This window comes from Aulostomus chinensis, chromosome 6, assembly GCF_037954235.1.
Source record: "Aulostomus chinensis isolate RoL2024-O1b breed Wild chromosome 6, RoL_Achi_v1.0, whole genome shotgun sequence".
Lineage (NCBI taxonomy): Eukaryota > Metazoa > Chordata > Actinopteri > Syngnathiformes > Aulostomidae > Aulostomus > Aulostomus chinensis.
In genome coordinates, this window is record NC_141325.1 from 10475125 (window position 1) to 10494204 (window position 19080).

Sequence of the window (19080 nt, forward strand, 5' to 3'; positions counted from 1 at the left end):
ACTCCTGTTCCCCCTCCCACGACACACACACACACACACACACACGCACACACGCACACACACACACAACTGCCTAGCCCTAAGCTGACCCGTTGTGTGTACTGACGTCACATACTAGACAAGGGGAGGCATCATTCCAGACACAGACACATACACGTGCACACCCACACATACACACACGCACACACACACACACACACACACACGCACACACAGGCCCCAGCCGAGGAGGAAGCTGCATTCCAGCACAGACACACAAACACACATCACCACGCCTGGCTGAGGGGAAGCATGGGGAGCGCTCAGCTGTAGCGGGGAGGTGGGGAAGAGGGGAGGCGTGTTGGAGGAGGCGAAAAGGGAGGGGAGGGGGAGGAGGGGAGGTTCAGAGGAGGGAGCGATGGCTCTGAGCCAGTGTTCCTCTGAGCTCAGCACTTCCCCTTTCAGCTCCAGCCAGCCGCTGGTTTGCGTAATGTTGCCCATGCAGCTCTGCCGGCTTGCACTTAACCCGTTCCTTCCTGGAGTCACTGAGGTCACTGTTCGGCAGTGCATACTGTATCCTACAGTAAACCCTCCCCTGTCCAAAAATCCCCAATATCCCGTTACAGAATCACACACTGGACTACTACTTATACTTCCACATTATTATCCGACAGATGAAAGAACACATAAAATAATACACATTTACCAGGAAGTAGGTCAAACTTGTTGATGTTTTTTTTTTCAATAAAGCAGACCTCCCTATACTCTTTTTCAGGATAATTCCTTTTAATAAACATATAGCTGTGAAAAATTAATTAAAAAAAACTTCATTACTCCCTCAAAGGGGCAATTGGAGGAAAGTGTGTTTCCATTCATACAAGTATATTTAAGAATAGTAAAACAAAATCAAGGTATTGATTTGATGATGTCTACAGCTGCCAAACAATATCCAACACCACAAAGGAGGAGGCAAAGTCTCCAAAGACCTGGATTCATCTCTCTTGTGAGGGCATGGATTCTTCGGCAATAACCACGCCAGTGTTCAACCATGTCCATATGGAGCTCAAAGCACCTCAACACTCATTTTATATTACAAGCAGTTTATGTGAAGCAGCTCAGGTATAACAAGCATGCTGTTCCCTTAAATGTATTGACTTTATGTAGGCCTAATTGACCATTTCTACCCAGGAGCTGTGTGACCTCCTACATCAGAGTTTTCACCCGCACCCCCCACCCCCGCGTAAAAATCCCAATGATATTTGCTATTGCTCACACTAACCACAGCAGACACTGTCCACAGCGGAGGGATGGGCGGAGGAGGGGAGTAGATGAGAGAGAGAGGAAGAGAGGTTCTCTCACATTTAATATCACTTGACACGCGTCATCCAGCATCTCTCAAACAGCCGCTGAGCCCGTGTCACAGCCGCGGCTCTGGTGAAGACACTGTGCAGGCGTATAGGGGGTGCACCTTGTACACACAAATAGAAAACAAAGGCAACCCAAAGACAAATATCTCAGCCACCTGCCGCTGTGATCAACGGGCCGCTGAGGGAGAACGGGAATAACAGGGATGAGGACAAGTAAGCGTGCGTGTGTGTGTGTGTGTGTGTGTGTGTGGGGGGGGGGGTGTTGTATCTGTGCTGATTCACCTGCAAGCTGTTCCTGTAAATATTTGACGTAGATGTTAGGACCTCACTAAGTATTTCAGACTATAAAAATCTTATATCACTTGGGCCGTTCAACTGGTTCTGACGATATTCATCGGTGAGAAATGTTCTCAGGGTGAGAACCTGCAACCACATGTGGGAATTGAACACTCTCAGTAGGTTTACACTTCACTCCCCTCCTTCTCTCCACCTCTCTAGATGGTTTAGGTTTCGACTCTTGAGCTAAAAGCAGGCAACTGACATCAAAACCTTTAGAGAGACCCCTAGTTCCCAGAAACAGCTCTCATTTCATGTAAATAGCTGCCTTTCATTGAGATAAAGTGCACCCTGCTGGACAAGAGGGAGACAATGATCACCCTGGAGCCTCTTTTGTTGACATCTGTATGTGTCGCCATAACAACTCATGACCGGTAAGAGCACGTATGTATGTGTATTTGCATTCATTGGCTGTATTTGTAAGGGCGCACGCTGTGCACACATGTCAGCAAATACAGCGAGGTACACGAGAGAACACACACACACACACACACACACACACACACACACACACACACACACACACAAACAAAACAATACTCTTTTCATTCTCTCTCAAAAACAAAAATACCAAAAACACTGAAAAAAAAGACAGAAATGCGACACTAATCATGGGTGTCTGGTCAGCAGGGAATTAAATGGCTAGCACACAATAAAGTTTGATTTTAATACAAGTGGGTTAAATATCCACAATTTGGGGAGTTTCTATTCATCCAACTTTGCAATTACTGCAAATGTCTGCACAATCAAAGTACACACCGTTTGATCAAATTAGCATTTTCATAGATGACAAAAGAGCAATCATATCCGTATGTAATTATGATGATTATGTCTCTTCAGAGACTCGCGAGGTGCCGGACAACGTCACCTCAGAGACCATGTGAAACAAAAGCCAACTGCTTTGTTTATCCTGTACCATGTGGCTGTACTTTAAGACCCTCGTTAGGTTCATTTAAGGTACCAGAGTGTTAGAGGTGGCGCAGAGGCAGGGGTTGTAGGGGACAGCTAAGGGGTACCCAGTACCATAGCTATCGTAAAGGATGCTGAGTGCACGTGTTTGTGTGTGTGTGTGTGTGTGTGTGTAAAAATCCTCTCCAATGGGCAAGTCAGCATCCACCCATGAAATAGGTCAGTGAAATTTGCCCTAATTAGGTCAGCAGCAGTCAAGGGGTGCCATCCTGCTCAAGAGAGAGGACAAGGGGTGAAGGAGTGTGCATGTATGTGTGTTTGTGTGTTGTTGTTTGTTTGTTTTTTTTTGGGGGGGGGGGGGGCAAAACCAGCAGGTTATTTTGCATTTATACTTTAACTGTGTGGATGTACAATTATTATGTTGTTGAGTTAATTATGTATCGTATAAGCCAAGTATTGCTCAAGTCTCTTCCTCTTTGCTCCTTATCAATGATGAGGAAACAACAATAAACACAAGTTTTAAAGCAGACTTTTTCCTCCCGAGGGTCCAAAAGTGAAACATACAGCAAATGGTGGATCATGGCCATGTAAACACACATTGTGTCGTGAAAATGCAAAAGGTTCCCTTAATTAAACATTATTTAAGCTTTTATGTTAAACAAAAGACAATTTCATGATGATAAAATGATTTTGTTTTTTCTTCTGCCTGAAAAAGAACTAGTGGTTTCATATCACATTTCAGCCAAGCAGTGCATAACAAACTGCAACAGTGTCTCTCAGCTGCCTTACCAAATTATGAAAAAAAAAATGAATAATTAGGGAGCCGACAGAGAGCATTTTACTTCCAAACAAAACACTATCATAATAATGTTTTCAAATTATTTTCATATTTGTGCCTGTTTTATTTATTTATTTATTTATTTATTGTTGCTACAGGCCCACTTTGGGCAGCACTGATTTTTGTGTTCGGAACTAAAGCAAATTCAGACTCATAATAATGTATTTTTTTGCATTAACAAAATGTTTAGTCATGGAAGCTGTACGTTATACAGATAATATTGACATCTGTAAATATCCCGCTATTGGCCAAAATCAAATATCTGCAGTTAAATATTTGCATGAGGGAAAAAAGAATACCTAATATCGTCAAACATCCCGAGCATCACTAACTCACTCACACACACACACACACACACACACACACACACACACACACACACGGAAGAAAGAAGACCCTAGAGCATAGAGTTCTTTACAACTTCAAGCAGTCACGTTCTCTCTACTCAAACATCCCTGGTATCAGAATCAGTGCGCATCAAAAGCCCATTTTGATTGAAAGTGCTTCTGAAAAGCAGTCCGATTCAGTTACAGCGCTTAGGTCTGATTATTTAGCACCCCCACCCCACCCAACCAGCCCCCTCCTTCTTTCCCCCCTCTGGCTGTTTGGATGGTTGCTTCATTGTCATCTGCCTCTGTTTCTTCTCCCTTTTCCCCTCCCTATTTTGAAGAATTCGCATTGGGAGAGAGGTTGTTGCGAGTTGTTGCCAATAAATGGCAGAACACAGGAACCTTTGAAGTGTGCGGTGCGTTGTGATTTGCTTTCATCGTCCCGCATCTGTCAGTCAATAAGAGAAAACGTGATTCCAAAAGGAAAACTTTTGCTGCTCCCCACCCCCAATTTCCTCTTCCTGCATACCCAAACACACAAAACAAAACAACAAAAAATGGCAACAAAGACAGCGAGAATGACAAAGGCTGTATCGGGCTTAAGACAGACAGGGAGTGGGCTGAATAATAATCCACGAGGAGCTGCGATGTGTACCAGAACACTCTCATGTTGCTTCAACGGGTGCACATTCACTCTGCTTCATGCCAACTTACATAAAAAAGGGAAGTTAGTGTGTGTGTATGTGTGTGTGTGTGTGAGTGTGAGAGAGAGAGAGAGAAAGAGAAAGAGAAAGAGAGAGCAACACACTGTAGCTTTGTGGTGCTTTCTGAACTTTATTCTGTCAGCCCACTGTTTCTCATCTCGATGCATTTGGGTGTCAAAGAGTTGGAAGACCATTGACAGGTGTCTTCTGTGGGCAACATCTGTTACTGGAGAGTGATGGTGGAACCTGGGCCTACATCTCATCACACACGCCTGCAGCCTAATTCTGACAGCCAATGACGTTGGGAGGAGGGGTGGTGGGGTGGGGGACAAAGGCTCCCTTCCCTGGGCAGAAATCAAACTTGAGCCCCCGGCTTAACTGGAGATGTGACAAGGCCCACTTCCCCCTTTGCTGCCCCCACCCCCCATCCTCCCCCTGCTGCCAATCATGTGTCATATGCTTCACACTCTTGCCCGATGTTTGTGTGTGGAGCGTATGTGTTCGTGCCGGGCCTGAGCCTGTCCACACAAGTTAAAGAGACGTACAGAAGCGGAGAGGCGAGCAGACAAAGAGACACATAAGGAGTCAAAGAGCCTCACAGGAAGTGCTAAGCCAGAAATGACCAAATGTACAAGCTGAACGTGGCTTGGAGAGAAGCGAGACGCAATGAGTTACAGTGACTAGCCAGGGAGAGAAAGATGCCTGGCTAGAGAGCCTGGTTATGGGAGCCAGAGAACTGAACTGCAGCCAACCTGGATGAGGTCTCTGTCCAGATAAGTTGGGATTGTACCAGGGGCCCAGCTACAGCTTGTCAGAGAGGGGAGGAGGGAGGCAGGGGAGTAAGTGAATTAACAAGAAAAACAGACTGGAAAAAAAGACAGAGAGAGGGCATGCTTATAGGCAAAACAGAGAGGAGGTTAGAGGTTTAGAGGCTTTTCAGCTGCAAAGTAGGATGGTTGGAGGGAACTGCTGGGAGTCAGGCAGGGCTGGATTCGAGGCTCAGAGGCAGGGCCAGGGCTGAGCTGGGGCTGCTGAGAGAAGAGCCAGGGCTAGAGGCCAGAGCAGGGAGAGAGGGAGGGGGCTGGGAATAGGAGGCGGCTGTGGCAGGGCTGGGGCCGAGGCCAGAGCCAGGGGCCCCAGCTTTAGATTTAGTCAGCTGTTCCCCTGGCCAGCAGCTGGAAGGACACATAGAGGGAGAACGTGAGGGGAGGCAGCAGGGTAGGGAGAATTTTTACAGGGAAATGGAAAGTGAGAGGAAACAGAGAAGCACAAGAAAGGAAAATAGCATGGCAATGGAGAGGGAGAAGAGAGAGAAGAGGCGAAGGTGGTGGTGGAGGTTTGGAAAGGGGACAGTGGAAAAGCCATTAGATTCCTGTGAGAGAGAAAACAGGACTGAGGGCAGACAGACTGACAGAAGGTGGTTAGGGCTCACTGGCTTTGCAACCACTCTTCCCGTGCTCTTTCGTTCTTTTCTTCCCTCCCTCCATCCATCAATCCCTCCATCCTCCTCCTCTCCTTCCGTCACTGGTGCGTGCGTGCATGCACGCACGCACACACACACACACACACACACACACTTCCCATATTCAGGCGCAACAATCACACAAACTGAACGAGGGAGTGTGAAGTGAGAAGAGGGAGCTCTCTGTTAGAGCCCTAGCAAGATGAACCCAAAAAGAAAGAGAGAAAACAGTGAAAGGATGAGAAGAAAAGATGCTGTACATGCTAGACCCCCCCCCCCCCCCAAAGAAATGGCGAGATGAGATTTGGAGGAGGAGAGTGAGAGTTTGCCAAAGGGGCAAGTTGCCGCTGCTAGCAAAGCACTTTATGGCCTATTATATTCCATTCAGATGGACCAAGCGTCTGGGATAAAAGCATTTAGTCTGTGCGCTACTGAGTGACTCAGCACTTGGAGCCTTCACAGGTGTACCCCTCATGCATATCAACTACACAATGCATATCAATGAAGAGGCCCAATGAAGTGCATATGGATCACTCATTCCCAACACCTCTGCCTCTCATTTTCCCCTCCACCTACGCCAGCATTTTCCTCCTCATCTTTTCACAGCTCCTGATGGAAACACTCCCCCTCTCTGTTGTTTACCGTCTTTTCAGTTAGACTGAGGTAACAGCACCTGCTCGTCTATAGGTACTTGTCAACCAATAGACGCTGCGGGTCTTTTAAAGGCAGCCGAGCACCTTTGTGTGTTTGTGTGTGTTCGAATCGCAGCTGTATGACCTATTTCAGGGCTGCTGTTGTTTTTTTGTTTTTGTTTTTTGAGAAAAGAACTATGTAACTACACCAAAGTAGGTACTGGAATAGTTTTTTCTTTAGCTGTAACATAAATTTGGAGTATACAAAAAAAAAAATCAGCAGAGAGAACTTATTGATTGCTGTGGTCTATTTTACTTTTCTTTTCCTAGTTGTTGCTTTTGCCGAAATCAAAAAAATCCTTTTAATTCTGTTATAACTCGAAACAGTAAAAGGCCGAAAGGCCAATTTTGGACCCCTCCTGAAGATGTTTACATCACCTGCCACCCCAGTGGAAAACCGCCTTCCATCAAACATTACTGCAGTGAATTTATTATTTAGATGTTTCCACGAAATTAGGATGAGAAATTTCTGTACATGGCTGGAATAGCTGACTCACCCCTTTTCCACTCATTTAACAGGGAGATGGTAGACAGAACCCCTCCCCCCCTACTTCTATACTCCCCCTTCTCCTCATCACTCTTGTCTCCCTGCACCCATCTGCCCTTTCTTCTTCGTTCTACCTCTGTGCCTCTTCATCCCCTTCTCTTCTCCCCTTGGTGGTGGTTAATGGCACAGGCATCCAGTGTGGAATATAGATCAGCGCGAGATGGATGGGGCACCAGGAGCTCTGGCCGGTCCCGTAGGTCCCAGACCAAAGATTAACTAAATATTAGCTGACAGGAAGAGAGAGAGGCAGGGACACAGCTGCAGCTGCTAGTGCCACTGCTGGCAGAACAAACGACAGAGACTGTTTTTAACCCCCTTTGCTCTTGGGAGAGGGAGAGACACACGCAACAGACACACAAGAGATGCAAAAATACACATAACACATTGGGGTGTAAGCAGAGGAACCTTGGGAGAAGACGTCCACTAATCACATTCTCCCCCAACCCCCCTGCCAAGGTGGACTGCAAGGGGTAAAAAAAAAAAAAAAAAGAGGGAATAAATCTTTATTAGGCGATGTGTCCCTGCTTTATCGATTGCTTTGCTCCCTCCGTCCCCTCCTCCCTCTCCACCCCTCTCTTACTCTCCCCTCCTTTTGTTATTTTAGGCGTGTGTCTACCATTCAGTCCAATTGAGTCAGGCTGTACATCAGAGAGGACCATTACCCACGTCTCCCTGGGCTGGGCTGTCACTGGCTGTGAAAGGGTTAGGAGGTGAGGTGATGTAGCCACCCAGGAGGGACAGCTAGCTGGCTAATAGCTAGGCAGACAGCGAGGCAGACAGACAGGCAGCCAGATAGTAGGTTTTGGGCAAGAATGGAGGCAGACAGGGTGGAAATAACACAGTGGCAGCCAGTCATCCTCAACAATGCCAAATGACAACAGCGGCAGATCTGTACTTCACCTACATTCAAGTCTTGAATGGTTCCGTGAGCAGAGCTGGCACAGACATGGCATCCGATAAAGCCACTAATGATTAAAAGGAAAGATTTCAACAAAAGCCCCAAATGCTCATGTTACAATGAGCAGCTAAAAGAAATACCTCAGATTTCATTCTAAATATTTCAATACTATAGGGCCAAAAGCTGGGGCTCGCTACTACAGGCGTGAACGTTTTTACTCACATTACTTTGGGAAATAAAAGAATGATTTTTTCCCCCCTACAAAACCCACTTTTCAATTATAAATGAAGCCATTGTTCACAGATGTTTAATATTGCATGAATACAAGCAGTCGACAAGGACTTTACCTGCATAAAACAGGCATATTCTTTATTTACAGATGTATCTGAACAAATCGGACCAGATGCTAAGTTTCAGCGCTTTGCAGTTGTCTACACTGTGTTCTAAAAGCACCTCCAGAAAAAGGTTGAATCATTCAAAGTATCATGGAGCAAGAACACCAAACTGCTCCTTCAGTGCATCATCTACTTGACTAACCTTTAAAAGCCAATGATATATCAGATGTATTTATTAGTAGCAAAGCATGCAAAACACCAGGATCATTTATAAACTTCTGAAAGAGTCATGCTAGCAAATAGGCCAAGTCCTGTTCCTCTCCTAATTCCAGACAGCAGTAAACAGAGAGCTTCTAAATGTAGAAGCAGTGATAGCCCCTGAGGTCGGGATGCAGGCTGCTAGCACTGAGAACAGCACTGAGAGCAGAAGCTAGCTAGCTGGCTAGCCTTCCCCTGGGAGTTCAGACACAGGAAGCACTATGGAAACATGCTGTATTGAGATAGGGGCAGTGTAAATAAGATATGAGTTGCTATTGCCTGGCTTGGGAAATGAAACTGGAAAATTGAGAGGGCAAGAAAGAGACATCCTTCGCAGGATAGAAACATACGAAGTGATTAGGAGGAGGAGGAGGAAGACAATAAGAGGACAGAAGGATGATGGGCATAAATCAGTAGCTGGCAAGGAAGTAATAAGAGAAAGACAAGACAGAGAAAGACAAAACTAAATTCCAAAGTCAATTGAAAGCCATCCTCCCCATTCTCTGTGTCTCATACCTGGACAGCCCTTGCAGTTCCAGTCAGCATTAACCTGCCACAGAGTGTGCACATCTCACATGCCACGCATCCCAGACATCGCTGCACCAGGCACAGCCAGAGGCACCTCACACTCTCAGCCCCCTCCCCACAGCTCACATGGCAGGGTAAGAAGAGAGAAGGGGTAGACCCCCCCCCCCCCCCAACCCCCTCTCTCTCGATCTGGCTCAGATTTCTGTTCCACAAAAGGACAAAAGCAACTGGGTGCCCAACTTGTCCTGTCTCAGACTGCTTTGTAGGGTGAGAGATTGCTTATTGAGACATGCAAAGGACACATGCACACAATATTGTCCTTTGCTCACATGCTGTTTATTGGAAAACAATCATGTGAACATGCAGCCTTCTTTCAAGTAGCACAATTGGCCACTGGAGGGACAGTCTGACCATGTTGACCTTTGACTTTAGTAAATCCCTTGAGGTCAAGTGAAGAGGTCAACTTTGGGCCAGCTCGATACTGGGGGAGGGACGGGTCGATGAGTGAACACCTCTGTCCCTGTGTGTGAGTGCATTTGTGTGATAGGGGTCAGTGGCAGGTAAACCCTCATTCTCTCATTTGTTTATTCTAAGGCGCCGAGTCACTGGCGCCCCTGTACTGAGAGGCAAGCGAGTATCTTAAAGCATGTGTGCGTGCAAGAGTGGAAATGAGATAGGGTGGGAATGATGACAGACGGGAATGTCATCCACCCTCTTATCATTTACATGCCTCACCTTTATTCAGCTTTACACACACAGCCAAAAACACACTCTGTCAGCCATTAATGCACGAAGTTATCCACAGACACACTCGTATTCACACACAGATAACAAAATACCTTTTGCTTCCAATGCTATGCGAGTATTTTCCCAGGGAGAAGACTGAAAGGGTAAAAATCACAAGAGCCAACTGAATGTACGTAAATGTTAAAGTACTAAATACCAAAATTGTGTCATTCCATCTCTGCTTCTTTTTTTTGTCATCTGATACAAATCAGATGCGTATGAGAACATTTGCCATTAATGTGGTACAACAGCAGGTAACTTTCCACTCTTAAGGCAAAATATACAGTGATTACATACACACACAAAAGCTGTTTGTAGCCTTTGGGCTCCGTCAAAGCTATTTGGCTTTCGGGGAGAAAACAGATGTTGATCAACCAGCACAGAGAGGCTTAGTGCTGTGGTAACAGCAAAAGCATGTGCAGTCTTGAATATGTATTCTTAAACATAAAAAATAAACACACACGCACACGCACACACGCACACACACACACACACACACACACCCTATACATACATTGAACATTCCACTGCAGTAAGCAGAGTGTTGGACGGCTTTGTGCTTATTTCAGCAGCCCATTGGTGCAAAGAGGAATTCATTAAAAAGAAAAAAAGTGAAAGGGAGCATCAGATAGGAGAATGCTGAGTGCTGCATTCCCCTGTTATTATTGCCAAATCGAAGAGAGAAGCACGGCTGGTAATAAAAGTCATTAAATGAAATAGAAAAAATGGCTTTTAATAGGGCCTTGTCATTGTGGATTTAGTAGCCTTTCCGTCGCCTGCTCCCTCGGCTCTGTACCCTTTGCTCACAGAGCAGAGAGAGGCAGGAGCTCTGTGGAGGGAGGACTGGATTCCTAGACAGAGTCAGCCAGCCGAGGAGCTGTGCTGACGCACACCCAGCAGCCACAGTCTGGGACAGGAGACAACTCAGGCTGGAACGGGGACCGAGGCAGACATTAGAGAAAGAGCCCAGGCAGGAACTTTATTACTTTAGATGGTTTATTTTAACAGGGGCAACACATGCTGATCTTGCAGATTGAGCACCAATGAAAATGTGCCAACATTAGCGTGCAGAGTCATTTCGGTTATAGGTCTGGGAGTGTGTCAGAGGCAAGGTGGCAACGGTTGGAACCGGGAATGGTGATTTAAGAGGCATTGGGAGGAAACAGCTGTCTGAGACCAGGAATGAGACGGGGAGGGGGTATGGGGGTGGGGGCTGGCTCCAGTCAGGTGGAAGGACTGGAAATGAGGTAAGCATTAAGCCTAGCTTGATGGCAGGGGGACGGTCCAGTGCTGCATCTTGGGTAAAGTCTGGGAAATGTGAAGAGCATGAGACAGTTATGACTGGGTGTAGAAAATGGAACATGGCTGGCTGGAGGATGTTATGGTCTGTGGTGGGAATGATGTATCTCGGGGCACATCTGGGTTTGGAAACGGGGTTGATTAGTTCGGAAACTTCTGGCATTCTGGGAACATGAGTGAGTTAGCAGGAGATGGTAGATGAGCACTGTCAACAAGGTTTACTTATTGGATTCAACCTTTGAGGACGACAGTAAAAACTGACTGGAGCTGATTGTCTGTCAGTAGTGTAGAAGAAACTGCACCTCTGAAACTCATTCTATTAAGAGCTGAATGAAAGTAATTAGCACATAAACACATTTCAGGCTCACAGCCATGCTAACATCACTTTGCACAGAGAATATTCAATAAAATTGGAGATGGGGGAGGCGGAGGGACTCATTACCTGAATGATTTGCAAACTGAGATATTTCTGATGATCGATAATTTGCTTTCAGCCATTTCCAAGGCAGAAATGACAAATATTCTCAATTTCAGGTTCTCCATTTTTAGCTTTTCTTGTCACATATGACAAAACAAGCTAAATGAAATGTGACCATGGGGTCTCAGAGATTAGCATTTTAGATTGTACACAATTAATAGCCAATGAATGAGCAGGTTACTTTCAAATGAAAATAATTTTCATAGGAATACAATCGTTTATCCCCCACAAGCACATCTGCACAGGCGCATTCACCCACCCACACATGGGTTTCCATCGCACGACAGCTGAAATGGATCCTGTCGTCTTTCTCGTCAACCAACATAATGGGACAAAGACGTGGAATCGACTTCTCAGATACACAGAGAGGGAGAGAGAGAGAGAGAGAGAGAGAGAGAGAGAGAGAGAGAGAGAGAGAGAGAGAGAGAGAGAGAGAGAGAGAGAGAGAAAGCACTTTCCCTTAAGACTCTCCTCACATGAATGCTGCCCCACTCTCTCCCTCTTGGACAGCCAGATGTTTACACTAGCTCTAGGCTCAGCCATGTTTCCATGACGATACAAGCTCAGGGTTAGTCACATGGACAAGGGTAGACCTGAGGCTCTGGATCCCTGTTCCCCCAACACTCTCACCTTTGAGGCTGCTCTGATCATCTGACTGTGAGGTTCCCGGATTACTCAGAAAGAGCTCCTCAGTGGCGTATTATTTAGAACATGAAAGCTTTTGGGTTTTTTTTTTTCTGGTGAATGTTTTTCCCTGAGTCATATTATGTCAGCATCTTTTTATGTCCTGCTTTACAACATATTGGTTTTGGTTGTTAAACACACACACACACACACACACACACACACACACACACACACACACACACACACACACACACACAAAATCCAACTCTGTAACCTAACAGGAAAGTAAAAACAGATCCACCCACATGAGAAGAAACAACCCACACACAAACACAAAGAATAAGCCCTCACCCACCTACAGCTCAGCCGGATAGCGTCTCGCTGAACGACATGCTCGTGCAAGATTTACGTTTCACATCTTAAATTCTGCACCTTCGTGAATGAAATGCTTGAAATGTCGCTGCAGGTCTTCAAAGAGCTCTTTTGAAAGGTCTTGTGAATTCTTAGCTCAAGAGTAAAAAATTATATGAGTGTATTCTTGCACAAACACCCTCCACCTTTGTGAGTTGTGCAGATTTCTCTCCTGCATTTGACTTACAGCTTTGTCACACAAAACAATAATCTGCTCGCGTGTGTGCAAATATTCTGTGTTGTTTTATCAGCTCCTTTGTTTTGTGGGTGCACCGTTGTTGTAAATTATGCCTGATGTTGCCACGGATCAGCCTGGATACTAAAGCACAAGTGATTTAAAGTCAATAAAAAATGACACATGGTTCTACAGCTCCTATTCCCACACACCTAAAACGTGCATTTTTTGGAGGAAACATCAAATTTTAGAGTCTGCGCTATGATTTTCGCCATCTGTGTGACAAAAAGGAACAGGTTTTTTAAAAAAAAAGAAGATGAGGGAACCACCAACCTGGTAGTTATTTCACCGTTTCACTGACATCACGATTTAAAAAAAAGAGTGTGTGAAAGTGAGAGAGTAGATGACGCAGAAACCTAATTAAGATTCTCCAGAGCGTGAACAAATTAACCTGAGTTATGAGCATGCAGAAGCACAAGATAGACACGCACACGCATGCCTGCTCTCTCTCTCTCTCTCACACACACACACACACACACACACACACACACACACACAGACACACATCAATTCGTCTCCGAAATAGGTGGGGCAGAGGAGGATGACATTCACACTCAAACAGGCATGACTGCCATGGACATTCAGTGATATTTTAGGCAGGGGAAAGGCAAAAGATTATCAAGTCCACCATGGAAAATAAACCAAAATAGGCTACAGGGTGTGTTATGCTATTCCACTGAAATTAGGGAAGAAAAAAAATCTTGACAAAGTATCCACCTCATCACTCAGATTTGGGGCAGCAGCATGATAAAATGACATGAAGCTTCATGGGAGACATTAGCCTAACAAGGAAGCTGGATAAAAAGGCTGTAGCATGTAGCCTCCTCCGTTAATGACATTGCAGGGAGCGACATATGCCAGGCATCAGTATGTCACTCCTTAGGGACATGGGGCTTACGGTAACAGGATAGTAAGAATGAGTTGGTAGTGTGTGTGTGTGTGTGTGTGGGGGGGGGGGGGGGGGGGGTTTCTTGGCGCAAAGCCCTGGAGGCAGACAGGAGGAGGAAGAGGAAGAGGAGGAGGGGTGAGAGTTGGAAATATAGGCATGAGGGGTCAAAGGGAGGAGGAGTCCTAAATGAATGAGAAAAGAGGGGATGAACTTGACCCAGACTGGAGGACTAAAACAGGAAGGAGGGTAATGAAGTGCAAACATGCTTTGTCATGCCATGTTAGAGCCATAGGATTAGAATTCTATAATTAGAGGACAGGGCATCATAATACTAGCCTTCCTTTCAGTGTGATGAGCTGCCGAGGCTAAATTACACAGGGTTGGGGGGAGTTTGGGGGGGGGGGGGGGGTCAGGACAAGCAGCTCTGGAAGTTTTCTATACTAGTGAATGATGCTCAGTTACAGCAGCCTCACAGACGGAAACATGCCCCCCCGCTCACCCGAGAGCCTTTCAAATATTTCTGTGATCTGATCAAGATGACATAATTGTCAGGACAGGTGTTATGGGACCTTCCTCAACATGAATATTTCATGTCCTGTTTTTAATGTACGCTGACACTTTAAAACACAGGTAGGTAAGGTGTTCCGCTACCTGTTCGCTGGCTGATAAATTTGTCGCTGCTTGGATGGATGAGGAGAGGGGCCATTACAATACCGCCACAGCTGAGAGGCAGCGTGGATAACACTCACATTCATATATGAATATTTATCTCCAAGGCTGCCATCGGAACAGATGAGCTCGCATGGGAGACAGAACGAGCCATCCATCTCACTCTCTTCCCTTCTCTGCACTTCATTCTTTACCCTCACATATCCCTTTCTCTTGCAATCACCATCTCAATGCCTCTCTCCTCTTTTGCATTTTCCACCCACTTTTTTCCCCTCTAGGCTTCCCTTTCTTGATATCACCCTATCTATTGCTCTTCCCCTTAAATGTGTTCCCCATATCCATTCCCTCCACAGTGCTGATGTATGGGAAGAGATGGTGGAGGGGGGGAGGGAGGAAAAAGCGTGTGATTAATGTCTTTGAGAAAAAGATAAATAATCACAGGAGACTGGGGGCTGGTAGTTGGCCTTAGGGGAGTAAATATGGAGAGTTTTATGGCTGCTCACTTGGGAGAGAGGGGGGTACAGGAGGAGATGGGGGGTACAGCGACAGCAGATCCATTCAACTACATGAGCCCACCCCCACCCCCCCCATACACAATAACCTCGGCATCTATTGCTATACTGTCTTTCATCATCAACAATGAATCCCTTCCCAATGACAGCACACGCACACACACACACACAAACACCACTCAAGTACACACACATGCAAACAACCAGGCTTTTTTTTTTCTTTCCAGGCCAGACCCACTGTATGTGTTTGATGGGCCAATACATGTGGTGTGTGATGTGGCTGACAGCCCCTCCCATGCTGCCCTGCTTTTAAGCCCTCATCCTCCAGTGGCTGCCTGTCCCCTGGAGTAGATTGCATCTTTTATTTATCATTTTCTTTTCCTTGGCTTTATTTTTCCCCACCAAAAAAAAAAAAAAAAATTCTAGGGCGAAAATTGCAATCAGCATAACATGCCCTCCTCCTGCTGTGTGTACTCGCCTGTCATCCTCGACTCTCTGTGAGCATGCAGGATGAGACTGACAGCCCGTGCAGATGAAGACACACACAGACACATGCACAATCTCCCTTTGTGTGTACCAAACCCCCTCCACACACACACACACACGTCCTCCTTCTCTTTCACACACACACACACAGACACACACACACACGTCCTCCTTCTCTTTCACACACACTTAAAAACACATGCATGCCTGCAGAAAATGCACCCCCCATCACTATTTCTGACACACACATACACACACACATATCTCCTCACCGACTGCCTCACACTTTCTATTTCACCCTGAGCCAAGTGTTTAGCTCCCTAAAGCCCCAAAAGAGTGAGCACATAAATGAGCCTAATGCTGGGGAATCTGGTAAACAGGCCAGGGAGGGAGGGAGGGAGAGCTGCCTGCCTGTCTGCCTGCTCCATGGCTACTATTGTGCAGTGCACATTCTCTGAGCCCACAAGAGCTGAAGCCATCTCCACACAGATTCTTTGGAGGCATAGTAAGCCAAGAAGTGAGAGAGGAAGGGGGGAGTTAGAGATAGAGAGGGCTGAGGGAGGGAGGAGGAAGAAGATCATGCATAAAATCTTGTTTGCAGAATGCATTAAGATTCAGATGAACTGGGGAGGGTAATGGGATTAGAATCCTGAACCGTTTCCAAGGGTGTGGAGTCAGATTGACAGCTGAGTCTATTGCACTGACGAATGCAGTTAAATATTGTGGCTCTGTCAAAGGCAACCATCCAGGCAGGCAAGCAGGGGGTTGCTGAGCCCACAGCACCTCTGTTTACTCCTCTCTATATCACAAATAATGCAGGGGGAGGGGGGGGGGGGGTGCATATTTGCTTTTACCAATCATAGCCCGGGCTTGACTGAATATTGGGACAGCAACAGAAAAGCTTTGGTCTGTCTCACAAAGGTGTTTGGCAAACAAAATAGAAGCACTGTGGCTTTAAATCACCGTCCCTCCCACCCTTTCTAAATATCGTCTATTTAGCCAGCGGTGAAAAGATATAGGGGGCTTTTGTCTACGTACCCATTGGTGGGGGCATGGAGAGCTGGAAAGAAACGAAAATAGGAACAAAGTGCTAAGCTTCCAATTGGGATGGCTCCGGGCAATTCAATGCGCGCAGCTCAGTGGGCAAAAACAAGGAGAACTGGGCTACTATAACGGGCTTATCTGAACGTTGGTATTTTCACACAGCGATAGAGTATACTGGTGTGGAAATACCCTGCATTGTTTATAATAGACGAGGCTACGGAAGCAAACACAAGCCCTTTAAAAGTCTGGCACGATTTCGTGGAAAAGGGTAAACAGAGGGGGATATCTGGGTTTATTCTAGGCGGTTTTCCTGTGTTATTCTAGCACTAGAGTCCACTCACCGACTTGTAATACGTTGTCCACCCAGCCACCCTCCAGCAGAGTGACACCCCGTAGGAAAGGCAGCTGGGTCTCGTCATTATTGTCCCCGCTAGTTCCACTTTCCTCTGCTCCAGCGTTGAAGGAGGAATACATACAGATCTCCTTCTCGCTTCTCGGGAATGACCAGTATACGATCCTCCGCTGGACGGGTTCCGGGATCCTCTCGAACCGCTCCTCCACCCTCTGGAACGGCCACTTCTCCGCGACTCTGCGCGCCGCGATGTCGAGCAACGACTCGGGGTTGTGCGTTTTCCCATTCCCCGACACTCCCGGAGCGGACCCTGCGCCGCCACACAGAACTCCCCCAGCCCGCTGCCCCTGTCTGCATGCCGGGTTGTAGCCGGGCCGGCAGCAGAGCCGCTTGGCTGGAGGCTGCTGGACTCGCTCGGCCATGATCGCACCGCTTCCAACCTGCAGCGCAGTTCCTCTCCGATCATATAAACGGGATAAGGAAGAGAAAAGGGCAATCTCGCACCGATTGTTTGCCCTACATGGACAGACTGCCCTTATTTGGAAAGATGGGTGGCGCCTGCGAGTTTCGTGGAGTCCTTTGTGTTGTCAAAGTAACCGAGATGGGCGGGATTTTGGAGCGCTGCCAGCGCACGAGTGGCGCTATAAAAGGAACTGGAGGCGGAATTCCCGAACGTCGGCAAATCCTTTGTGAAGCCGTGCGGGAGCACGAGGGCGGAGCCCCGGCGGCCGACCGCCTTTGAAGTTTCCTTCTTATTTGAGTTTAAAGGCGGGGACTTAATCCAGAGGCGGTCTCGCAGTTTCCCACAGGGGTAAAAGGGGGCAAAAGGCTGACTTTTTTTTTCCTAGTGAGCCTGAGCTACCACCGCGGGCCCGGCTCCCTCAATAACAACATGATGGTTGTTATCGAGGCTTTACTCCAAAGGACTTTCAGCTGTCAAAGATAGAGAGGGCGTGGGAGGGGGGAACATAAAGATGTTTAGCTGGTCATAGTCCTCTGTGGTCAATCAGTCATTGTGGTCTGCCGTCTAGTACTTTGCTTTGACTGGACAATTATTTAAAAACAGATTGTAACACAAGGAATATTTGTCTTTAAGAAGCTTGGATTTAATAATTTAAGTATAATTGGTCAACGTATGAATGCAGCCTGAAAATGTCCTCTGAGGTTTTGGAAGGAGTCTCCTAAAGTTAAACATTAACCTTGATGATGTCATCACCATTTATCTCAGAAGTCTGAAATGGAAGTCCGTCATAAATGCTAAATCTTGAAAGAGGCATGTTGCATTTCTCTGCCCAGTACTTTTGGCATTCATCTCTGACAATTTTCCCCAACATAATGAAAGTACAATTCTTTAATTTCTGCATACCCCATAAAGGACCCCCGGGTGCTGTCATTCACCCACTCCAGTAATTCAACTAACCAAAAAATTGGAAAACCAAAGTATGTTGGACATTCCTCAAGGTCTGGCCAGACCAATAGTTTTTCTTACACTCACCACTAGTGGAGCTGGATGACTATAAATTGTGGTGCAGTCGCTCCCCCCCTTCTCTGTGTGTTGTTAATATTAGCTCCATACTGTGTCTTGTCAAGAAAGAGGGGCCTACTTCAGGATTTAGGGAGTAGCTATTTTGCCCACCCCCTGGACCTCCTTGTCTGATGCCACCACATGGCGGATGTTATTCAAATTTTCTATAAAGTTTGGTCAAAACCACACCGCCAAAGCAGAATGTGTGTTTGCAATGTGTCTGTCGTCTTCTTGAGTTCCCAGCTGCCCCTGTTCTTCCTCTGTGAGTAGGGCTAAAAAGCTGGCCTTTGAACTGCTCTGAAAGTGATCCATGCCGTATGGACGGAGCAGATGTGGCCTAACCTGATTTGGTTTCAATACTTCCCCACAGGAAGTTCACAAAGCCAGGAGGTCCCCCTTTGTTATGTTAGTCATCTTACTTAGAGGGCCAGCAGAGCCTTTGGCTTTTTTTTTTCCCCTTTTTCTTTTACAGAGTGGAGTTATTGCCTTATCATTTGTTTTTTTCTTTAAGCGGAGCAATTTTACATGTGATTAGAACATTTTTACACACAGGACTTTCAAAACAAAGGTTCTGGATTCCTGTGA

The 19080-nt window shown here is 46.4% G+C and overlaps 1 protein-coding gene across 2 annotated transcripts in view; it reads right to left on the bottom strand.

Annotated features, from left to right (window-relative positions):
* LOC147260030 (zinc finger SWIM domain-containing protein 6-like) overlaps window positions 1-17526 on the bottom strand; it is a 47118-nt gene extending 29592 nt beyond the window's left edge. The window contains exon 1 of one of the 2 annotated variants that reach the window (XM_086206386.1): window positions 16960-17526. In XM_086206386.1, coding sequence (XP_086062512.1) covers window positions 16960-17392 — 433 coding nt within the window. In that variant the 5' untranslated portion in view covers window positions 17393-17526. The remainder of the gene's footprint in view (window positions 1-16959) is intronic. The other variant, XM_086206387.1, reaches the window with a different exon arrangement.
* Between the last annotated feature and the right edge of the window lie 1554 nt (window positions 17527-19080).